The sequence below is a fragment of the Scardinius erythrophthalmus genome (assembly GCF_964197995.2).
Source record: "Scardinius erythrophthalmus genome assembly, chromosome: 4".
Lineage (NCBI taxonomy): Eukaryota > Metazoa > Chordata > Actinopteri > Cypriniformes > Leuciscidae > Scardinius > Scardinius erythrophthalmus.
This window is the reverse complement of record NC_138224.1, coordinates 33,905,727-33,931,613: the sequence shown is the minus strand read 5'-3', so window position 1 is coordinate 33,931,613 and position 25,887 is coordinate 33,905,727. Positions and strand designations below refer to the sequence as shown.

The 25,887-nt window shown below is 39.7% G+C and overlaps 1 protein-coding gene across 1 annotated transcript; it reads left to right on the top strand.

Annotated features, from left to right (window-relative positions):
- Window positions 1-25,887, top strand: LOC308689554 (uncharacterized protein). Its single transcript, XM_081363339.1, has 3 exons — window positions 1-52; window positions 1,109-1,241; window positions 22,542-25,887. Exons 2-3 carry the CDS (start codon window positions 1,157-1,159, stop codon window positions 24,149-24,151), a joined length of 1,695 nt encoding a protein of 564 aa, XP_081219465.1. The 5' UTR covers window positions 1-52; window positions 1,109-1,156; the 3' UTR covers window positions 24,152-25,887.

Sequence of the window (25,887 nt, the reverse complement as noted above, 5' to 3'; positions counted from 1 at the left end):
GTCACAAGGCTGCGCCGCGCTCCAGTGTCTGTTATGATACGGTTAAAGAAAGGTTTGTGTTTTTAAGCATTTCAATCGTTTAGGCAATTGTTGTATGTTTTTTTTTAAATGAATTCAACATTGTTGAAAGTAACATTGCAATGCTGCATATAACATAAATGAACGTTATTTTGTGTGAGTAAATCGCATCCACACATGATTAACAGAAAAGATGCGTTTCATTTCGCTCCCAATATCGAGAATCATTTTTTCATAAACAAGAATTTAACACAGTGATGAGAGAAGCTGAGCTTTACTAAACTCGAAATCGAATACTTACCGATATATTATGCAAAACACCGTACGCAAAAAAAGTAACTTGGTATGTCCGAATGTCATTCATACTAACGAAATACTGTTGAACGTACCTTTTAAAGGTCGCGAAGTAGCCTAGACTGTCTGTAAAATGCATTGCTTCAGACAGTGCGATTTCGGACGCAGCGCGAGTCAACTGAACCAAATGCTTCGAAAATGATTCGGTGATTCTTTTGAGACATGATCAGAATCAGAAAGAGATTTATTGCCAGATATGTTTGCACACACAGTGAATTTGTTTTGGTGACAGAAGCTTCCACAGTACAAACAGAATAATAGTTACAGGACACATATAATAAAACAAAAATAGAGACAATAGATGGTATGTATGTACAAATGCAAGGAAATGTAAATAAGAAGTGTGGTGTGTTAAATAAATACATTTTTTAAATAGTGTTGTGTATTGCACAATGCACATGCTGATCAAAACAGTGTAAATGCAACCAGAACAAACAAACGTGTAATGAGAACTTAAAACAACTGCCAATGCGTTCATAAAAGTGCAGTCTATTAAATATAATCTACAAATGATTGAATAATAAATATACATCGTAAATGTATAGCCATGCAATGTCTGTATTAATTTATGTTCTTTATTTGTAGTGTTATCTTTGCGTGTTTTTAGTCTAATCAGGTGATTCAAGTCTCTTACCAGTGCACTGAACTACTGAACTAGAGCCGATTGAGACACACATAGAGATTTAGTGTGAATTTACTTTTATTTTTGTTAATTATTCTCATCTTAAATGCACAGAAAAACTCCTGGTGAAGCGACTGAGATCCACGTGACACTATTATAAAGATGGCGTTTATTAAAGAGGAGAGTGAAGACGTGAAGATTGATGAAACATTCAGAGTGAAACAAGAAGAAACTGAGGAACAAACAGGTTGGTTTCATTCTCAAAGCTGAACTCAGTCATTTGATCCTTATTAACCCTCTGGAGTCTGAGCGGTTTTCTGGGCCCTTGAGATGTTCTGACATGCCCTGACATTTGTGCTTTTTTCAGTTGCTTATAAACATATTAATGGCAAAGGTGTAAATTCACTCTATAAAGCACAAACAGGGCTACCATAATATGTGAGCCACGTGTATGTACATGTTTTAATTTTTGAGAGAATAATGTTTATGCGTGGATATTGAAAAAACTAAAAACTAAAATTTCTGAAATAAGGCCACAAAACACATAGTAAATATGTGTCAATAAGACTTTTGACCAATGGATGTCGTCGCCTATAGTTTTTTCTTCAAAATTATGTGAAAATAGTCTTGCTTTATCGTTCAAATAAAACCATACATTGATTTAAATTGATGTAAAACAGGTTTTGCTTGGAAAGCCAATATGCGAGGGGGCGTGAACGAGGAGTGGTTTACACCTGAATTACCACCCACTCTGCATAATGATGAGCCATTCACACAGGTGTGAAACTGGCTGAGCCACAATGCTTGGACAAAAGATATTTAGAAGAAGACTTATATTGACCATTTAAGATTTTGCTTACATCTATCTTGTACATATGTTGTGCTATTTTATTAAAAAGGTTACAATTACAACAATAATTACAATTTCAACAATATTTCAAGTGTACTCTTTCTTTGTAAAAAAAAAAAGAAAGATTATAGGCCTACATTTTATCTATGTATTCATTACTTTGAATATAGCCAACATTGGAACAGCTAACATCTTAGTTGATGACTTTATTTTTGACAAAAATATTAGGCTATTTTATATATAGAAATTGCTAAACAAAAGCTTATTTGACGAGGCAGTATATTCTACAGTAAGAACTGTACCCAAATCTACTAAACAAAATGTTGTCTTTCATATTTCGCCTGACTGTAAAGTTGTTTTCATGAAATATTAGGGCATATAAATGTTAATTTGCAGTTTACGTTGCTTATACAAATAGCCAACATTTTATTTCAACATATTTCAGTCGATTTTTACTCATCTCAGTATAGCAATACAGTTTGCTAAAACATCATCATTCGTTGACGATAGGCTTATTTACTTTAAATCCAGGAAAGTTGTTAATGAAAAAATTATTAAAATTAAGATACAATTGATACAAAACGAAATTCGTTTTAAAGAAAGGATTTGTACTTTCTGTTTTGAGGTCTCTGTGAAAGTTTGAAAGTCTTTTAGTGTTTTTTTTTTAGAGCTCGCGTCCATAATGGAGAAAAAACAGAGCGCATGCCGTTCATTCGTCAATAAACAGAAACCCGAGAAGGAAAAACTTACTAGTATTCCTCAGCTCCTATTCCTCGTATTCCTCATTATTCCTCACAGCGCTGCAAGACGGTGTAAGCAAGTAATGTTCTGAATAAACTTGTGTTTTGGTTTTCTCGAGCTGATGGGGGCGTTCACAGGATTGCGCGGATTACCTCAGCCATTTGCGTTTGAATAGCGCACGCTCTCCGTGGGCGGAGTCACATTACATTTGAATTAGCTCTAATTAGGTCGACTGGAATCGCTCTCTTTTAATACAGATTTCACAATATGAGAATATTTGTTTTTTATATAAATTACTTCATTTAAAAGAAGAGATTTCAAGCTTCATAAAGACATATATCACGTGTATGTGTGAGAAGTATTCACTGAGTTATGGTTCATTTTCGGACGCGTTTCAGAATGGACTACACGGACAGAGAGAAGGCAGAACTCGCTTCGTGTTTATTTTTCTTTATTTGTCGAAAAGCACAACACTATGTTTTTATTGTGAGTATACACAAAAATAATACACATTTAACAGAATCGATTGATGTATGGAACTCCTATGGAAAATCAAAGTCAACAGAGTATTCATGAGTTTCTTTTACACTGATAAAAAAAAAGCAAGCTGGTATCGCCGGCGATACCGTCGACCTCAGGGGGTTAAAATCTGCTGCTCTACAGAAATTAATGATATTTTTGAAGAATATCATAGAATGTCCTAATTTAAGTGGTGCAGGTATGACATCACCGTTGGTTAAAATTATGGACCTCCAATACTTAAAGGTGGGGTAAGTAGTATTTGAAATATGCTGTTTGGAAGTTAGTCGGATCGACACAACAACAGACGTGTAGCCAATCAGCATTAGGGGGTGTGTGATGGTGGAGGAGAGAGAACGAGCAAGAGGGAGATTTGAACTGAAGAAAGACTGTAAGATTGTTAGCGCACTCGACTCACATGCAGGGGTATAGAGCTGGTAAGTCCCGCCCATCCGTAAAACCCCACTGGACCTCTAGGTTGAAAAATCGTCAATGCAAGTGAATGGGAGAAAATAATTATTTTCTGGTCCCGTTTGAATTGTGCCATGAATGTGAACATATGTTGTCTGTAATTTTTTATATAACTCTTCATGTTATGAGTTTGACAGTATATGGTATGATTCTTCGCGTAGCAGTTGTGGAAAAGACATAACGAGAAAGACTACTTGTCGCCTATGTGACGTCACCCCATAAAGTTGACTTACCCGTGGTTTTCACCAACATCAACGATTTTGTCCTCTCCCTGAAAAAAGGCGGTGAAGTGCACCAAAGACACAGCCATGTTTAGCGGGATCCGTGAGCTAGTGTCCGTGTGCGAGTGGTGTTGACGTTTCAAACGCGTCGAGAGTTGTAGTCAACAAAGTGCTCTCACTTAAAGTCTAACCGTATCAAACTTCTACCCGCTAAATTGTATCATTCTTTACACGAAAAGTTATATAAAAAATTCACAGACAACATATGTTCACATTCATGGCAAAATTCAAACGGGACCAGAAAATAATTATTTTCTCCCATTCACTTGCATTGACGATTTTTCAACCTAGAGGTCCAGTGGGGTTTGCGGAAGGGGCGGGACTTACCAGCTCTATCGGGGTTCGAGACCGACTAAGAGCAGGGCTGTTAGGATTGGAGGCTGAGTTGTGGGGGCAGAGCAATGAAGAGAGGGGTGTGTTTGTTTGGGTTGATTTCAAATATTAACATTGTCTAACAGTGTTTTAGAAATACCACTTACTTACCACAAAAACATTTTACCAGAACATTTGAGTTAGAATAGTTAATAAGAGCACAATTATAATCATAACGATGTTCCAAACTGATATGACCCTAACTTGTTTGTGGCAGTATTAGGCATCCTGAGTAATTTAGGAGACTATAATAATATTATATATTATGGTTTGGGGAAGTATAAATATATATTTATCTCGCATGGGTACGAGTGTGATAATGTGTTTATACAACAGTTCAACGGCACACGTAAGTAAATAAGACAACAACGGAGTGTCTTTAAAAACCCTCTTTTGTGCAGAACTAGCTACTTCCTTCCGCCACGGATTCAAGACTCAGTTTGACAGTCAGGCTCAAGCCTCCGTTACTAATTCTGCAACGTCATTTTAGAACTAGTAATGAAGGAATGTTGAGTCGCTTCATTGAAGTTTGTTGTACTATGTAGACAGAGTGTAGTATTATGGTATTATGAGAGAGATCGACTAAACGAGTGTATTACCTGCATCTGATGTAGCATTTATTCTTCAGGTCGATGTCCATAATATTATATCCAAAAATTCAGTTTGAATATCCTCTGAGGAAAGCGATATGTTCATCTTTGTCCTTCCCATGACAGCGTTCAAACAACTTCCTTGTTCTTACTCACTCATAAAGACAGTCTTTGCATCTAATGGCGTAATAATGTAACTTTCACTGAAGTCCACATCACAATCCTTTCTCAATAGCAAATACGGCATATTATTTATTGAAAAACAATTTTTAAATGTACTACAATAGTCATTATAAAAGACAATAGGAAATAAACACAAGCAAACAATTCAATCAAACGTATAAACAGCACTCTATTACAGGATTCAAGTGAAATATAGGCTAAATATAATTATGAAACTTAATTTTCCCCAAAATCGATTTGTTCTGAAATAAGTTATGTAAGGGATAATGTATAGAGAGGCGGTCGTTATAGCGAATAACAAGCCCGACAGGCTGAACGAGAACCCGACGCGAAGCGGAGGGGTCTTGACAGCCTGAAGGGCTTGTTATTCGCTATAACGACTGCCTCTCTATACATTATCCCGCTTATTACATGGCTACCTACAAAATAAATAATTAATTTGACACAAATTATTGATTTAAAAAGGAGTTTATTGTTTTAAAAACGATTGTATTGCTTCCGCCAAAGAAAATAGTCCGTTCCGCGTCCATAGCAATGCGCTGTTTTGCATGGCAACGGTCTGTTATAGCTCACAGCGGTCTGTTATCAAGAAATAACAGACCGCATTCTACATTGGAATTCAGCCAAGCCATGTAATAAAGATTAATAAGACCAAAGATTGCCGTTTGATATACCCCAAATTAATCTGATCTCATGTTTAACCACTATCTACATAAGAGCCAGTGGCAAATTCCCGAAGGACTGGCTGAGATGAAGCTGTTCTCTGCGGGAACATGAGCGCTGAACGACCGCTGACAGCCTGGAGCTCGAACCTGGGAAAGCGTCTCAACAGATCGTAAAATAGGCACTAAGATTATATCATCATCATCATCATTTCTCTTCATCCCCTATGGGACATAAGGCTTCAATGAGCACTCTCCATTGTATTCGGTCCCTGGCAGCATGTTGGGCCTCTCCCCATGACAGGTTCATCTGTTCCAGCTCTTGTGTCACAGTTCTGCGCCAGGTGGTTTTGGGTCTCCCTGGTTTTCTTTTACCAGGTGGTGTCCATCTTAGGGCAACTTTTGTGATGCTGTCCTGCTCCATCCTTAACACGTGTCCTAGCCATCTCAAGCGTCTTCGTGTAATCTCCTTGGTGATACTCCAGCTTCCCGTTTTCTTGTACAATTCATTGTTTGAGATCTTATTAGGCCAAAATATCTGGCATATTCGTCGGAGGCATCCATTATGGAACACTTCCATTCTCCTCATATCAGTTTTGATAACTGGCCAGCTCTCTGAACCGTACAGCAGAACAGACTTTACATTACAGTTATATAGGATCATCTTCGTTTTAAGGCTGTATTGTTTTGATCTCCATATAGAGCGGAGTTGGGAGAAGGCACCCTGAGCCTTTCCGAGCCTTGCTTTGATATCTTTAGATGCCCCACTGTCCTTACTGATGAGACTGCCCAGATAGGAGAAATTTTCCACACACTCAAGTGGTTCCTCATTAACAAGGATGGGTGCTGTGGGGATGGAGTTGACACACATCACTTGTGTTTTGGAGGTGTTAATACTGAGCCCAACTTGACTGGCAAAGTTGTTCAACCTATCAGTTTTAGCCTGCATGTTGTACTGGTTGGTTGATAGGAGAGCAAGATCGTCGGCGAAGTCAAGATCTTCCAGCTGGGAGAGCAGAGTCCACTGGATGCCTCTGGGTCTGTCTGCTATGGTGTTGGTTGTGATCCAGTCTATGGCGACCAGGAAGAGGATAGGGGAGATGATGCACCCTTGTCTCACTCCGGACTGCACAGGGAACCACTCTGAGAGGTGATTTCCCATAATGACACAACACTTAAAATGTTCATAGAATGTTTTTATGATTGAGATGATCTTTGATGGTATTCCATAGGATTGCAGTATCTTCCAGAGGGTGTGTCGATGGACACTGTCGAAGGCCTTCCTAAAGTCCACAAAGTTGATGTAGAGGGGTGTATTCCATTCCAAACACTGCTCTATGATGTTACGCAAAGCAAATATCTGGTCCATACATCCTCTTCCCTTCCTGAAGCCTGCTTGCTCCTGTCTAATTCTGGTGTCAATGGCTGTCTCCATGCGGTTGAGAAGGACTCTGCAGAACACCTTGCTTGGGATAGACAGAAGAGTAATTCCACGCCAGTTGTCACAGTTCTTAATGTTGCCTTTCTTGGGTACTTTGACAATGAGGCCTTTGGACCAATCTTCAGGGATGGTGTTACTGTTCCAGATGTTTTGGAATAGGTCCGTCAGCACTCTTGTTGATGTTAGAATGTCAACCTTGAGCATCTCGGCATGGATAGCATCTATGCCACATGCCTTGCCCCTTTTCAGGGTTTGGATGGCAGCTTTAACTTCAGCAAAGTCAGGGGGGTTGGTGTTAATTTCCAGGATATCCTCTGTTATTGTGATGTTGGCTGGTTGTTCAGGCTCAGGGAGGTTGAGTACTTCCTGGAAGTGTTGAACCCATCTGGCTGCTTGTTCACTCTCTGATGTACAGATGTTGCCATTCTTGTCCATAACATGGGTAGTTTGGTTTGTGCATCTGCCGCAGAGTCGCTTTGTGATTTTGTACACTGTGCCCAGATTTCCATAGGCTGCAGCTTTTTCGGCTTCACTTGCCAGGTGTTCAACAAAGACCCTTTTGTCTTTTCTAGCACTCCTCTTCACCTCTCTGTCCTTGTTTTTATAGGACATCTTGGTTTTCTCGAGGAGTCGTTGGGACTTGGTGTTCAGCATCTTTGCCTTCAGCTGTTTCCTCTCTTCGATTTTCAGCCAAGTGTTAGCGGATATCCATTCTTTGGCCCCTTTCTGTTTAAAGCCCAGGACTTTTTGTGCTGTTTCAGAGTATATGGTTTTGATAGCATTCCATTTGCTGTTTATGAGGTTTATGGTGGGTTCTTCTTCTATTTCACAGGAAGCCTCTAGCGTGCTGAATCGGTTTCTGAGTTCCAACACAAACTCCTTGTTTTTCTTTGGGTATTGGAGTTTTGCAATGTCCAGTTTCTTCTGCCGATGGCCTTGTGGGATTAACTTCTTCAACTTGAGTTTAATGGTGGCAGCGATTAGGTAGTGGTCGCTATAGGCATCTGCACCTCGGTAGGCTCGAACATCTTGCAGTGACCTGCGCCATTTACCATTAATGATGATGTGGTCGATTGACCATAATGGAGGATAACAGACCCTTCATGCAGGACTTGACGACTAGAGCCGATCCAGTGACTCTCACTTATCCCCAAGATGTCCAGATGGTACCTTTTCATCTCACTGAGGACTTGTGCTGTCTTGGTGGTCTCCCACATGGTACGGACGTTCCATGTTCCAATGCGAATCTTGGTTTTAGGTCCTAGTAAGCCCTCTTTCGCACTCCTGACTTCCCTACGGATTTCATCAGGGGTGGTCATACTGCCATCCGAAGAGTTTGGGTGGCCAGGGTCTACTATGGGCCTGATGTAAGTAGTATTGCTCATTGTAGTTTCTGTAACAGTAGATTTTTTTTACAGGGTGGCATTGTTAGCGCCACGCCCAACCCCCAACCTGGAGGGCGAGGTGCTGCTTTTCGTCTCACTCCTCACCCAAGACCAGTCTGGTATGGTTGAACCTACCAGGAGCCATAGGCTCCCTCCAGCATAGCTCTCAGGATCATAGAAGCACGCAAGCCTCTCCACCACGACAAGGTTGCAGCACACGGAGACTAAGATTATATATTAGTCACATATTTCAGGACTAAATAACTACATTCTTGCCTAAAAAAACTCTTAGAACTAAATTTCGTGACACAACTACAGTAGTAGGATATTTTTAAAACATATGGTGGATTCGCGCGACCGCCTTGACAGTAGCCGCAAGCGGAGTGATATAAACGGTGAACTGGTTAGAGTGCTGTTACTGCACAAATATCGTACGCCTGGAAAAGGCTCTCAGCCAATCAGATTCGAGAACCAGAAAGAACCGTTGTATAAATATATAAGTGGCGGGCGGTGCATTTTACACCTAGGGCTTCTGTGGTGTCCTACATAAATTAATCCACCTCTTAATGCACTTTTAATAGTGCACAGACTCTTTATAATTGTTGATATTGCTATTTTATTTTGCACCCGCAGTTATAGGGTTAATGCGGTGAGTTCGGAAAAGGCCGGGTAGATATAACAAAAGTATGATTGAAAAAAAAGAAAGAAAAAGAAAAGAACGTTAAAAAAAAGTCTCGATCATAAATTGACAAGAAAAATTAAGAAAATCATATTCAGCACGTACAAAACAGGGACAAAAATAATACTCACCAAACCTACTGATTATTTTTACACAAAATCCATCCTTATTTCTTTCCTCAAGAAGACTTCAATTACTCTGTTGTACAGGTTATCTGTGCGTTTCAGTTCCAACAATGAGTCTTTCTATCGAGGTTAATGCTGAAAGTCGAGTCTGTCCCCTTGTATTTCTGGTATAAGTTTTAATTTGCTTTAGGGCTGAGAATGTCCGCTTGACAGAAGCCGTAGACACAGGGACAGTCACCGCAAAACATGACGATGTGTACACAGCTGACCCATGCTCTCAAGATTGCAATCAAGGCTTTAGCCAATTTCAGCTCATCTGCAGTGGTAAAGCTGTTTGAGACAAATACACAGTAAGACACATGCAGGAAATCACCATGTGTTGACCTTTTTCTTTTCCTCAGTATTTAATGAACCTGTGCGCTGATATGCTGAAATCATATTAGGCACCTTCCTGGGGCCTCATTTATAACCGTTGCGTACGCACAAAACAGGCCCTGAAAAAGGCGAAAATGCCATTCTCATTTAAAGGTGCCTTGTGTAATGTCCGCCAAAAATCAATTCATACTCCACATTCCATACCAGATGGGGGCAGTATACCTCCAGAAAGTGAGTTGGTCTACTCTAGAGTAACAACTGAGAAATGGCATAGTCTCTATGCTCCGCCCCTACCTTCACAACAACCCTAGAGCCATAGCCAAAGCCGAGCCAACTCATTTACATTTATTCATTTAGCAGACGCTTTTATCCAAAGCGACTTACAAATGAGAACAATAGAAGCAGTTAAACTAGCAGTAGGACAACAAAATGCAAGTGCTATGACCCTTCTCAGTATAATTCAACGCAATTTTTTTTTTTGTTATAGAACAGAATAGAGTAATAGAGAGAAAGTGTTAGTATTACTGGATCAAGTGCTGTCGAAAAAGAAGTGTCTTCAGCCATTTCTTAAAAGTGGCTATGGACTCAGCCGCTCTGGTTGAGTTGGGCAGATCATTCCACCAGCAGGGAACAGTCATGGTAAAGGTCCGAGAAAGAGATTTTGTGCCTCTTTGAGATGGCACCACAAGACGCCGTTCACTTGCAGAGCGCAAGTTCCTGGATGGCACATAAGTCTGAAGTAAAGAGTTAAAGTAAAAGGGAGCAGAACCAGTGGTTGTTCTGTAGGCAAACGTCAGTGACAAGAATTTGATGCGAGCGGCAACTGGCAACCAGTGCAATTTTGTGAGGAGAGGAGTGACATGTGCCCTTTTCGGCTCGTTAAAGACCACTCTAGCTGCGGCGTTCTGGATCAGTTGCAGAGGTTTGACTGTGCAAGCTGGAAGACCAGCCAGGAGAGAGTTACAATAGTCAAGTCTGGATAAAACAAGCGCTTGGACAAGGAGTTGAGTAGCATGTTCGGATAGGAAGGGTCTGATCCTCCTAATGTTGTACAAGGCAAATCTACATGACACACCAAGGTTCCTGGCTGATCTAGATGGAGTTATGGATGACGAGTCTAGCTGAATGGTAAAGTTGTGGTGAACTCCTAATAGAGGACGTTTTGACTCCAGAGGAACGTTGGTTGATGTCAAGTGATTTTGAAATATGACATCTTCAAGCTACTCCCCTTCACCTTTACCAGTGAATATGTTCATATTCGTTTTGTTCATATTACATTTTTATTGTTAGTTTGAATTACATTAATTTGACAGACAGCATTCGCTGATGTTGACCAAGCTAGCGCCAACGTAACCAGAGCTGCCAACTCTCACGCATTCACCATGAGACACATGCAATTGACACTTTTCACATGCTCTCACGCCACACATCAATTTTCTCACGCACAGAAAAATCTTGAAGCAAAGAGGACACAGAGACCGACAGACTAGACAGAGCAGGTTAGTTATGATATAAAATAATCTCAGTTCTCAGATTCTGTCAATTTTATTATGCAATTCAATTCATTTCAATTCATTTTATTGGAGGATAACCCCTTGAGGTGGAACATCTCGTTTTCGAGGGGGTCCTCAAGATAGCACCAAACAGTGCAAGTTGCAAGTAAGTTAAAAGGGGTGACTTAAAGAGTGGAAAGGAAGAGATGGACCTTAAGGAACAAGGTAAGCTGTTCCAATCAGAGGGGGCTTTAAATTTAAAAGCACGCGTTCCGATTTCTTTAGATATATTTGGGACAGAAAAAAAGAGATGATCAAGGTGTCTCAGGCCATAAATTGATATAGGACTAAATGTTGCTTCAAATAAAGAGGATAATTTAAAAAGATACATTTATAGACAAACTGAAACCAGTGTAGCTGTCGTCTGGCCTTAGGTGATAAGAGATTCAATTGTTGATACATATGACAATGATGGGTTAGAAACGGACATCTCAACACAAATCGAAATAGACAACATTTAAGGATTTAAGGTGTGATTCTGTTGTACTCGTAGACAAAGTCAGCATAATCAATAATAGGAAATAAAAGCTGAGTTACAATTCTTAATCTAATCAATTGTGTGAAGCAATTAATTGAACGGTATAATAGTCTTAAATTTTAATTGACTTTTTTCACTATAGAGTCAATATGAGGCCTGAAAGAGAGGCTGGAGTCAAGCAAGAGGCCCAGATATTTAAATTCCTCAACATTCTCCATAAATGTACCATCTGAGAATTTAATTGTTAGACTATTACCTTGGGTGCAGTGTGGAGAAAAAATCTCTGGTAGCCGAGGCACTCCTTAGTTAAAATGTCTTTATTAAAGAAATGACATGTCCTAAACGGACAACTTTAAAATGCCCACGCGTAGCGGCATGGGGCCTTCTTCAGGGCATAATGAAGCAGATAGAAAACAGGTATTATAATGACAGAGACACACAAGTAGAAGCTAACACACAGGTGCTAACAATCAATGTTGAAGATCTGCAGGTAATTGCTAGGACACGCCTCTCACATGGCTCTCAGCACCAAAGCTACAAGTCACAATAATTAACAAAAACACAGGCACCAAATAGCATGCATATATATTCATGCATATATTGCTAAGGCACACCTCTCACATGGTTCTCAGCACTAAAGCTGGTGCCTGTGTTTTTGTTAATTATTGTGACTTGTAGCTTTGGTGCTGAGAGCCATGTGAGAGGCGTGTCCTAGCAATTACCTGCAGATCTTCAACATTGATTGTTAGCACCTGTGTGTTAGCTTCTACTTGTGTGTCTCTGTCATTATAATACCTGTTTTCTATCTGCTTCATTATGCCCTGAAGAAGGCCCCATGCCGCTACGCGTGGGCATTTTAAAGTTGTCCGTTTAGGACATGTCATTTCTTTAATAAAGACATTTTAACTAAGGAGTGCCTCGGCTACCAGAGATTTTTTCTCCACACTGCACCTTAGATGTTCTACCTTGGACCGAAGAGCACCCAAATCAAACTCAAAAGGAATTGAGCACGCCATCCATCCTGAATCAAAATGTCGGGCAGACCTAGTGGAAAATAACATACTATATGACTTACTTTTATTCAGTATAAGTCCATTATCTGAAAACCACTTTTGAGTAGTATTAAAATCAAGTTGCAGTGAGGATTGAATCGAATTAATATCACGTTTTGAAAAGTAAATAACTATCATTTGACTGTCAGAGCACATTTGTGGGAGGTCATTAATGAAAATAGAAAATAAAAGAGGGCCTAAACAAGAACCTTGTGGAACACCCTTTTCCATTATCATAAACTGAGAGAGAGAACTGAGTTAAACCATAAAATGGACTGTTCAGAGAGACCAATGTTATATAATTTATCAAGGAGAATATAATGATCAACCAGATCAAACGCTTTGGTAAGATCTATAAATATTGCTCCAGTGGACATATTATTGTCCAAAGAAGATGTAGCATCGATCAATTCAAACAATAAATACCGTTTTGGCGCTTGTAAATGTTACACGACAGATCCCTAGCACACGTGAACCGATCATCTCTAGCTAATAGTAAAAAACACGAACACTGTTGAAAGATACAGTAGGCTACAACTTACCAAAATGTATTCCTCATACATAATATCGACCAATCAGTGTTTTTTTATCAGCGTGAAGAGGTCAATAACATAGCTGGAGAACAATTATGTCAGATTTACTTCAGGAAAGCCATTTAATAAACATATTATAGGTCACGTAGTTGGCAAGAAAAAAAGAGCTATAGAGAGTATTGTGCTTTATATGTGTACTTTATTACAATACTACATATTTATTATATTTTTACTTATATCAATGGCTTCAGCCATTCTTCCGCTCTCTTCCCTGAACTGAAATGTAGTAGTGGGCTGTACTTTCCACATGATTGACATCAGGTTCAAGTACGCTCCACAAGCCGTGCAAGTTATACGTGAATTGCATGTTTGGCTGGTGGTTATGTTGCCCGCATACCGCCTCCCATGGCCGAAACTGGTATTATGACACCTGTCGGGCTGTGGCTAGTAATTTAGCATGCTAATTCAGGTTGATATCTCTGCAGCACTATAACTTGTCATTTTTTTAATGACATCATCGCCCTTATTTCTTCTCATTCTTTTGATGCGTGTAGCTCATTTTTTGGATATTTTTACCTCAATTCTTACACATTGCACCTTTTAAAGCACTTAAATTACATGAAATCATTACCAAGAAGTTACAACATTTTTTATATTATAATAAATATAAATGTGTAGTGGATGCAATGCTTTTGAACACTTTTCTTGTGGCATGCTGTGTTTTAACTACAGCAAGGGTTGCTTGGTGCATGATATGGTCTGAGGAAATATTTTTGCACAAATAATGATCAATAAAGCACAATAAGGCCTATCTGTTTCCATTAAAAATATAAAGAAATTAAAAATACTATTTGGCCAGTGGAAAAGATAGAGAAAAAATTTCTCTGAAATGTATTTTATACTACTTTGATTTTTTATTAAAAAACAAGGCAAGGATAGGCTACTAAATTATTTTCATCAATGTAATGTGATGGCACATCTGTATCTCATATTTTCCAAATGTCTTGTACCGTTAAACATGTTATTACGTGGATGAATATGCATATGCTGAGGATATGCATAGTAAAACTAGGTGTTGTAAGCTCCATATATTGTTATTTCAGGGAGGAGATGCATGTGCGCACAATCTTCCGCTGACTGGGATTAATAAAGGGAATTCAGCGCAGGTTCTGGCGTACGCAAGGTTTTATAAGTCTGAATATTTTTTTACGTACGCCATTTTTGGCTTTTGGGTGCAACACATGCACATTTCTAGTAAGGATCCTACGCACAGTTTTATAAATGAAACCCCAGTTGAGGTGGGACTGCAATGGCAGAGTCTTCAGCCTAATAAAAGATCAAAATAATGCAAAAATAAAAACTAAATTTGTTTAGAATGCTTGATTTGGAATAATTGAATGAATGATTTAGTGAGTTTTACTGCAGTGCATACCTGGATAAATTCAATCTGGTGAGAACTTAGGAAATTAACCAATCTGAATATGAACCATTTTGTGTGTAATAAATATAATGTTAGACACAATGCTATTTATAATACACCATTACTGGCACAATTTCTTTGTCAACGTCTAAAATCAAGTAAAATGTGCAGTCACATGTAAGATTGACTGAAATTTTGTGTGTGAAATCTATCAGGGATTTAAAAAAGTGGAAAGTGGAAATTTAATTTAATTTTATCCGTTTCAAGTTTAAAAAATGTGGGTTTGTATTTACTGCGTTGTCCAATAGAAAGCTGCTTAATATTAAAGTACAGCTTAAATCAAAGAATCTTGCTAGCAGTCACCGGCGCAAATCGTCTACTCCCTGGTATAAAGGTGGTTTTGACGTGAGGGGTAATCGATTAACGTAATGAAGTGATTATTGTATAAATGTTTTATTTGCAACAATATGCAATGAAAAACAAATAGGCAAGTCTCTGTCATTAACAGACTATGGACTGACTGTATTCTGCTGTGGGTACATTTTTAAGTTACACATAAATGTGAAAGATGGGAGGGCGCTAGTGAGCACCGTATGGAGTAGTTGTGTTTTTCCAGGGCTCCTCTCCACGTTTGAAATAATTCGGTTATTTACTTAATATTTCACCTAATTTCCCGGTTTCGGCTCAAATACTTGCATCTAAGTGCCTCGAGATGACAAAACCAAAACCTGAAAGAGGGAAGCGGCAAGAGAAAGCCTCAAGTGAGGCTGATGATGGCCAGCCATGTGCGAAGCTAGCTGCTGCAGATCCGGAATTAGCCAACGAGTCTGCTCTGGAGTCTGAATCGAGTATCCTCGCAGCTATACGAAGTATGAGCAAGACGATGAATGACCGATTCAACGACTTGGAGGCATCTTTGGCATCCACCCAGGCAACGCTGGCGAGTCTCGGTAACCGAATACAGGAGGTGGAAAATGCTAGCTCGGAGTATGACCGCCGTCTCTCGCTTGATGAGCAGCAATGTACGAAAATGCAGTCGGAAAACGAAATGCTTCGTTTGAAAGTAACTGACCTGGAGGCCCGCTCCCGGCGGCAGAATATTAAAATCATCGGGTTGCCTGAGAAAATCGAGAACGGACGTCCAACAGAGTTTTTGGCCAAGTTCATCCCTGAACTGCTGGGCGCTGACAACTTTCCCAAACCGTTGGAAGTGGACCGGGCTCATCGGCTGGGAAGACGGCTCTCTGAGGACGACGCGCGCCCGCGCGTATTGATAGCACGGATTCATAATTTCCAGCTGAAGGAGAAAATATTACAATTGGCCCGCCAGCAGTTTCCTCTGCGCTACAACGGCAAAGCGGTTCACTTCTTTCCTGATTATCCAGCGGAGGTGATGAAGCAACGACAGGCATTTGATCCCGTCCGCAAACGACTCCGAGATGCAGGTGTGAGGAGCGGTTTCATCTACCCGGCACGGCTGCGGGTCTCCAGTGACACCATGGACAGAGTTTTTTCGTCCCCGCAGGATGCTGAGGCTTTTGCAGAGACTTTGTCTTGACTTTTGGTATGTGACTTTTGTGCTGTTTGTACATCAACCGGGACATTTATATAACAGCTTGTAAGGTATGTGTGTAGGTGCGTTAACATATATATTTTTCGCTGTTGACTTTCACAAACACTTGTCCTCATTAGTGGAGAGGGCGCGGGGTCCCTGTGTTAACTTAGTGGCCGGTTAGTTGTTCCTATATGGTCCGGCAGCCCCTAAGAGAGTATGTTGGGTTTGCAGTCTCACTTTGTTTGGGAAAGTGGGAGGGGGGGAGGAGGGTGATGTTCTTGCTCGTTTTTATGTGTTCCTCTTGTCTTTCTTATCATTTTATTAGGGCATTTTATTTGTACGCTGCTATTATGCAAAATCGGTATGCATCCTGATACACTTTCGCCAGGTGGTGGCATCACCTTTACTAGTTGGAATGTGCGTGGGCTGGGTCACGTTCTCAAGCGAGCTAAAGTGTTCTCTCATTTAAAATCTCTGTCTGCTGATGTAGTTTATTTGCAAGAAACACACATCAGACCCACAAAGGAAAAGTTACTCAGATGTAGCTGGGCCAATCAGATTTTTCAGTCCACATTCTCTAGTAAAGCCCGGGGAGTGGCAATTCTGATCCGCAAGACTGTTCCCTTTAGGCATGTTTCTACTGTGAGTGATCCAAATGGCCGGTTTATTTTGGTAACTGGCTACATTCACTCATTACATGTTACGCTCCTTAATATATACGGTCCAAATTTTGATGACCCAGCTTTCTTCCGTAAGATATTTAGTTCACTGCCTGATCTCTCGGATACACATTTAATTGTTGGTGGTGATTTCAACTGTGTGCTTGACAGCCGTTTGGATAGGTCAGCCCAGTCAAATCACTCATCTACCTCCTCCATGGTTTTAAATGACTTAATGTCTTCTATGAATCTAGTTGATATTTGGAGGCTTGGACATCCTACAGATAGAGATTATTCTTTTTTCTCACAAATGCATAAATCCTTTTCGAGAATAGATTATTTTTTAATTGACTCTAAATTGATATCCAACGTTATTGCCTCAAAATATCATAACATTCTCATTTCTGACCACTCTCCTACTTCATTGGTCCTTGATCTTAAAGGCCATGTTGCAGGTTAACAACCACTGTCGATTAATGGGTACATAAATCACTCAAGATATGTATATCATTTTTAAAATGTCCCAAAAATGGCCTTAAAGACTAGTTTTTTACGTTTTTGGTATTAACGGTTTTTTTACGCAACTCGGTGATGACGTCACGTTGGGGAGAAGTGGAGGAAAGGTAGCCTCAGCCTAGTATTATGGTGCGTTCAAAGTCATCTCGTATAGATCGTATTTACGAGTTGAACGCCACCACAATGTCGTAAATACTTAATAATTAAATGCATGGTCCGAGGAGAATGAGTGGAGAGTTGGTGAAGTGTTCTGGTGAGTTGCTATCATTTAACAACGCAGCAATGAGCACTGGAGCTAGTCTACGAGCAGCAGTGCACAATAACGCCACTTTTTTTTCTTTTCATCTAGAAATAGAAGGCATCATGCTAGCTATATGGGTGTTTCTAAGCGTTTATCTCTTCCTCCGGTGAAAATGTTGTTGCAAACGTAGCCGCCGCATGTCTGTCGCTGTGTTTGGCAGGTGCTTGTCTGGGCGCCGGCGGTGCCGTCCCATGGAAACTGCGCTGGAAAGCTTGTGCTGTAGGGAAGTGAGTGTGTTTTGGTCGCTGGTCGAGGAGCTCACCCCGCACCAGATGTGACGTGCCTCACTCAGCATCCAGAGTTTTTACACCCAGCACAAACAGTAATTCACCATTGTCAATCTACCTAATGTTATATATTTCTATATATTTATCTATCTAGCTGCTAGCTATCTATGCTATTGCAAACGTTATGCTATCTGGCTGTCTGCCTATCTCTCTATACTAGCCTATCTATCTATCTATTTATATGTCTGTCTATCTATATCTATTTATTTATCTATAATCTGCGCTAACGTTATCTGAATACTCTCGTCTGCTACTCGTCTCTCTAGTCACTCTCAATGCGGGCCGCGGGCTTTGGTAAATTCTCTCCCCAACGTGACGTAATGGCATTGTGGGGGAAAGGAGAGTCGTTGCAAACCGCTCTACTTTTTCGTATTATATTCCGCTTTGTGATACCCAACGACATAAAATACAATGGATAACAGTTTAAATGTTTATTACCAACAAGTAAATAGCACAAATTCGATGAAAAAAAAAACCTGCAACACGGCCTTTAATAATAAAAAACAGCAGTTTACCTGGAGTCTCCACCCATCATTGTTTTCCGATGCATCATTCTGTCAATATATATCCACTAAGATCTCAGAATTCCTAGAGAGTAATGACAATTCGGAAGTCACAGACTCCACTTTATGGGAAACTTTTAAAGTTGTGATTCGGGGTCACATAATATCTTTTGAATCTTCTCTGAAAAAGGAACGGCGAAAGCGACTGTCAGAAATCGAAATTGAACTATCGCAGCTGGAACTTGTCTACAGGACTTCCTCCAGCCCTTCCACCTTACAAAATATTCTTAAACTCAAATATGAATATAACACTATCCTATCCAGTCAGATATGCGATCAATTGTTTAAGATCAGGCAGAAACACTTCGAGTTGGGGGATAAGCCCCATAAATTACTGGCCCAACAGTTGAGAGGCTTGCAAGCTAGTAGAGCCATTCATAAGATTAAATCAAAGACTGGAGAACTAGTTATTGATCCTAAAAGTATAAACAATCGTTTTAGGGAATATTATGAAGAGTTATATATGTCAAAAGCAAAAGGGAATGTTTCTGACTGGCTAGAGCATCTAAGACTCCCTAAATTAAGTGCGGCTGCTCGTGAAGCTTTGAATTCTGACATTACCACACAGGAGATTCTGGATGCTTTAAAATCATTTCCCAATGGCAAGGCTGCTGGCCCAGATGGTTTCGGAATTGAACTGTATAAAAAATTTTCTATGAAGATTGCTCCTCTTCTTTTGAGGATGTTCAATCATTCATTTGGAATCCGGAAATTTCCACCCACATTGTATGAAGCTAATATTTCACTGTTGTTAAAAGAAGGTAGGGACGAAGCTGAACCTTCATCGTTTCGTCCTATCGCACTACTGAACTCAGACATTAAAATTTTTACCAAGTTATTAGCAAATAGGTTAAATAAATATATATCATCCATCATTCACACTGATCAAACTGGCTTTGTCCCAAATAGATTTTCCTTTTTTAATGTCAGAAGATTGATGAATATAATGTATCATAGGTATAGTAAGGGCTCGAGGGTGGCTGCCCTTTGCCTAGACGCGGAAAAGGCATTCGATCAAGTGGAATGGGCATATATGGTAAAGGCCTTGGAGGAGTTTGGATTTGGTCGTCAATTTGTATCGTGGATTATAATGCTATATGCTCATCCATCTTCCTCCATTCTCACGAACCAAGAAAGATCATTGCCGTTCCGATTACACCGCGGGACACGCCAGGGCTGCCCCCTCAGCCCATTGCTCTTTGCCATTGCCATTGAGCCTCTTGCCATTAGTATCAGGAATCACCCTTCTATTGAACCCATCCGTCTGGGTAATGTGGATCACCATATTTCCCTATACGCGGACGATGTTGTTCTTTTTATATCACAACCAGAGAAATCAGTTCCTGTATTGCTGGATCTTATTAAAACATTTGGTGAAGTTTCCGGATATACAATTAACTGGCAGAAGAGTGAGTTCATGTCACTGGGTGCGGATCTCAACACTGAATTTTTGCATAATCTCCCGTTCAAAATTACAAACAGGCTGAAGTATCTTGGTGTAGTTTTGCCGAAAGACCCTAAACTAATTTTTAAGCTGAATTTTTTTGAGAAACAGGAGAAACTGAGGAGGGACATTGAAAAATGGAGGACTCTTCCTCTTTCTATGGTGGGTCGTATAAATGCCATTAAGATGGTTTCCCTGCCGAGGTTCTTGTATCTTTTTCAAAATTTACCTATTTTTTTGGCACGATCTTTTTTCAAATCTTTGGATTCGATTCTTCCTTTTATTTGGGGCTTTAAAGCACACAGAATTTCAAAAAACTCATTTACATAAACCAGGGAAAATGGGTGGGTTAGGACTGCCGAATTTTCTGCATTATTACTGGGCAGCGAATGCTAGAGCCCTGGTTTATTGGCAGGAAGGATATAATATGGAGGTATCTGCCGAGACTCCCCCCTGGGTTGCCATTGAAATGAGTGATGTCAAAAATAGCTCTCTTCCGGCACTTCTTTTCTCAACACCCAGACCTCCTGCAACTGTTAAGATGGATAATATGATTATCTTTAATTGCTTAAAAATATGGCAGCAAATTAGAAAGGACTGCAGACTACCAGACACTTCTATCCATGCTCCAGTATATCGCAATCATGCATTCTCTCCATCCCTCTCGGACGGGTCTTTTAACAGTTGGAGGCTAAAGGGTGTGGTCACTTTGAAAGACCTGTATATTAATAAACAGTTTGCCACATTTGCACAGTTACAAAATAAGTTTTCTCTTCCCGCAACACATTTTTTCCGATATTTGCAGATTAGAAACTATGTTCGTCAATGTGTGCCTAACTTTGAGTCTCTTCCGGAAGATAAAATGATCTATAAGCTTTTGTTGGGCCCACTTGATTCTAGAAAATTGGTCTCTGGCTTTGTAAATATATTCTCTGAACGAACAGTTTGTTACACACTCTTTGAAAAACTCCTGGGAGGAGGAGCTGGGAATGCAGATTGGAGATGATGTTTGGAGGGAGGGTCTTGGTAGGATCCGATCTTGTTCTATTAGCACCAGGCATCAGTTAATCCAATTTAAGGTGATGCACAGGCTTCACTACTCAAAGACCAAATTGCACAGAATTTTTCCCACCATTTCATTGCTTTGTGACCGATGTAAATCTGCAGAGGGCTCTCTGACTCACATCTTTTGGACATGTCCAAAACTGAATAATTTTTGGTGTAGCATATTTAAGTGGTTTTCTGACATGTACAACTGTGTATTTGAACCTGACCCAATGATTGCATTGTTTGGGGTTTCTCCTTCTCTACTTAAACACAGAGTTTCGATGCAAAGCACAATTATGTATGGAATGGTAGTTGCAAAGAAAATGATTTTAAAACTTTGGAAGTCAGATACTGTGCCTCAGTTTAGGATCTGGTTAAGTGAGCTCATTGGTATATTGCATATGGAGAAGGTCCGCTATGGCATGATGGACAATCTTAATAAATTTTCAGATATTTGGCAGCCATTTTTGGCTCACCTTGACAAATACAACACTGATTTTGACCAGCAAGGGAGTTCATAGTGTGCCAACCACCTTTACCATCTCTGTTTAGTACTTGTGTTGAGATTCTAGTGTCAGCGGTGCAGCAGTGTACTTAATTATTGTTGTTTTTAAATATGCCCTGTATTTTTTTTTTTTTTTTTTTTTTTTGTGTGTGTGTCTGTGTTCTGTTTTGCTTGTGGTTTCTATTTTGTATTTTTTTTTTCCTGTCTGTTTTTTTTTTGTTACTTGTATACAAAATTCTAATAAAAATATTATTAAAAAAAAATAAAAAATAAATGTGAAAGATTATTTCTTCTACACGTTTTTATTTAATACTGACACAAAATTGTGTAAATTAGTGTTGCACATAATTTGTGAAACTTTTCTATAAATTCCCTCTAAGAGTGTAGGTTGTGAAGAACTATTGAACTGAGTATCATTTGCATCAGTGGGAAAAAAAAGAGAATGTCGCTCAGAGGAAGAATATACAAAGAGAAAATTCAAAAGGGCATGTTACTGAGCCCTGTGGTACTCCATACTTAGGTTTGATGAGACGTCTCTTCATTTACACAGACAAAATGGTAGGAGTCAAATAGATGGGACTTAACCCATGCCCATGCTTGTCCACAAATACCAGTATACATCATTCTCAAACCATCTTAGAGAATGGTGAGGAATGGAATGTTGTTGAAAGATGTAACACTAGGGAAAAAAAGATCAATGATCAGATGCCAAAAGCAGGTAATTTGTTTCTTTAAGTACAGGTTTTGTGCTTAAACCCTGATCAATGTTTTTTTCACACTTACTGTTATTCTGCAAAACTGAACAGTTGAGAGTACACTATTTTTCTAATATTATAGACATATAACACCTCTTTCTGTAGCTTAGTGCATATGGGATCTAGCAGACATGTTGGTTTTGATGTTTGTTGATTCATGCCATTAAACTGGGGTTAACTTGTATTTCTCTTTTTTTTACCCTAGACCTGATAACACTGAAAGATGAGAGTGGAGTACAAGATGAGATGGAAAAAAAAGATCAGTTTGAGAAACATGATTTCATAACTGGAAAAAAATCATTTAGTTGCTTACAAACTGAAAATACTTCCCCTCAACAAAGTTCTCAAAAGACAGAAACTACAAGATATTTCACTTGCCAACATTGTGGAAAGAGTTTCACTCAACGTGGAAGTCTTACTGTCCACACGAGAATTCATACAGGAGAGAAGCCTTTCACCTGCAAACACTGTGGAAAGAGTTTCAATCAACGTCGCAATCTTTTAGTCCACATGAGAGTTCATAATGGAGAGAAGCCTTACACCTGCCAACAGTGTGGAAGGAGTTTCAATCAACTTGGAAACTTTAGAGTCCACATGAGAACTCACAATGGAGAGAAGCCTTACACATGCCAACAGTGTGGAAATAGTTTCACTCAAAAAGGAAGCCTTAAAAAGCACATGAGCATTCACACCGGAGAAAAGTCGTACACCTGCCAAGAGTGTGGAAAAGGTTTCACTCAGAGAGGAAGCTTTAACAGGCACATGAGAGTTCACACCGGAGAGAAGCCTTTCACATGCCCTCAGTGTGGAAAGAGTTTCAGTCAAAAAGGACACCTTAAAGACCACATAAGAATTCACATTGATCCAAGTTCTTTCACCTGTCAACAGTGTGGAAAAAGCTTTAACAGAAAACACAGCCTTGAAGTCCACATGAGAGTTCACACGGAAGAGGGCTCTTTCACCTGCCAACAGTGTGGAAAAAGTTTTAACAGACAAAAATACTTTAACTCCCACATGAAAATTCACACTGGAGAAAAGCCGTACCTATGCCAACAGTGTGGAATAAGCTTCAACCAAGTAGGAAACCTTAACAGGCACATGAAAATTCACACTGGAGAGAAGCCGTACACTTGCAAGCTGTGTGGACTAAGTTTCAATCATAAAGGAAGCCTGGAAAGTCACATAATAATCCATACTGGAGAGAAGCCTCATACATGCCCTCAATGTGGAAAACATTTTGCACATAAACCGACTCTTAAAGTCCACATGAGAATTCACACTGGAGAGAAGCCTTACACCTGCAAGGTGTGTGGAAAGAGTTTCACTGATAAAGGAAACCTCAAGGTGCACATGAGAGTTCACACCATAGAGAAGCCTTACACCTGCAAACTGTGTGGAAAGAGTTTCACTCAAAAAGGAAACCTTAAAAAACATATGAGAATTCACACCACAGAGAAGCCGTCCACCTGCAAACTGTGTGGAAAAAGCTTCACAGGAGCGCTAAACCTGAAACAACATTTGCAAACTCATTCTGAAAAGAAATTGCAGAGTTCTGAAAGTGGTAAAACATTTAGAAAAAGGAGCAATTTCAAAAATCATCCGTCTATTCACTCTGGAGGAAGGCCATTTAAGTGTGATCAGTGTTATAAAAAATTTCTTTTGCCTTTACACTTAAAGATACACCTGAAAAGTCATGCAGATGTGAAACCACATTCTTGCTGTTCATGTGGAAAGAGTTTCAAATGGCTCAGCAATTTAAAATGGCACCAGAAAATACTTATCTGTTTAAAGGTCCCATATTGTACACCTTTCTGAAGTTTTATTTTGGGTTTTGATGTCCTTAAGAATATATATTTGCGATATAAGTACCAAAAACCATCTCAATATATTTTTACAGCTCCTTTCTCAGGAGCTCTGCCAAGAACAGGTCGATTTTGGCCTGTCTAATTAATATTCATGATCCTCTCTTCTGATTGGCCTGTTGTTTTCTAAGTGACGCACGGCCAGGCCATTTTGGCAACAGTTTATTAAAGCATAAACATTCACAAACCACTGTTAATTTAACATAAAAGCAAGCAATAGGCTACTATGTGCATGGTTTGGCATGACAGAAATAGCGCAAAGTGCGCTCCTTAATAATTCCTATAAAGCTGATATCAGTTCATCGCAATCTCACAAAGCTCCGTTATTATCAGTGAAGCTGACTGCACAATAAATCTTTCATAATGGCAACACTTCGTTTGTTTTAATCAGAGGATTTGCCAGCATGTAGCCTGGGAAAACCCAGACTACTTCCGGCGAATTTTAATTCTCTCTTCAGGATAGTCTGGAGAAGAGCCCATTCAAACTCATTACTGTGCCGCTGAAATCGCGGCACCAATCAGAAACGTTTGGGGAGGGATTTACATGCAACGCATTCTCATCCTAGGGCGTCATAATACTGACGCTTTTGAAATTTCTTTAATATCCGATGCAAAGGGCACCCTTTAGCGTCAACATGTGACGCCGGAGTGCAGGTCTCTACATCCATCGACTGAACATCGTTTTCTCAACATGTTTCCGTGTTGTTGCTCAGCAACAATGTTGTCTGGGGGTTGGGCAAAAGGAGGGAGGGATGGTGGGCAGTGCTTGGGGTGGGACTGAAGGCGGTGACTGAGTACTTCTGACATCACATTTTTACAGAAGTCACAACGGCTCGTGAAAAGGCACAGCTACTTTATGCAGGCTGTGTGCATTTGTTTGTTGAATAATTGTTTTGAAAATTATATGGCAGTTACATACTCCCTAGACCTCTGTTATCATGAAAAAAGCCAGGAAATTTCATTTTTGACAATATGGGACCTTAAAAATCAAGGCTGCATTTACACTGCATCTGAATGTGAGCCAAATCTGAACATTCCTATTAAAATGTGAGAATTAAAAGTGAGAATTGCGAAAGCAACAGAAGCATGCAGTTCTGACAAACTATTTGTATCACCACTGATAACTTAATTACGCAATGCAACTGGTTCGAAATAGACATGATCTGCATTAAGTGAAAATGCACAAAAGCATCTGGGCAACTCCGCAAGACATCACCGTTTTCACAGATTCCGTAGTGAAATTTTATAGTTTACACCGAGACGGTAGCAGTATCGTTTTCAAAAACTTGCAAGTTGAAACCCAACCCGTTTTTATTTTATTTTTTTTCACCCTCAAAATGCCATTGTGTTGTTAATGAACAGCAAAACCACATAAAGGTTTCAATTTTTGCGTTGAAAACAATGTAATGTAAACGCCCCTCACTTTAGTCCTAAAGTTGATCTAGTCTTCCAGTAAATCATGGTCATCTGCCATGTTCTCCAAAGGTTGCTGGCTCTCAATTATACCCGTCATTAAATCTTACTGGTCAGTACCTTTATTTGCAGGTCCTCTTAAACCTCTCTTTGGGCATCAGCAGCGTTTGGAGGTTTATTTTTATATTCTTCCACAACACCTGTATTGAATAACTATTGTAACGTTAACACACACATTTCACAAAACAGTAAGGTAATAAAGCTGATTCTTAACTG

Coding starts and splice junctions, on each gene's coding strand:
- LOC308689554 (XM_081363339.1), top strand. CDS start 1,157: ATGGCGTTTATTAAAGAGGAGAGTGAAGACGTGAAGATTGATGAAACA. Junction 1,242..22,541: donor AGAAACTGAGGAACAAACAG/GTTGGTTTCATT, acceptor TTTTTACCCTAG/ACCTGATAACACTGAAAGAT.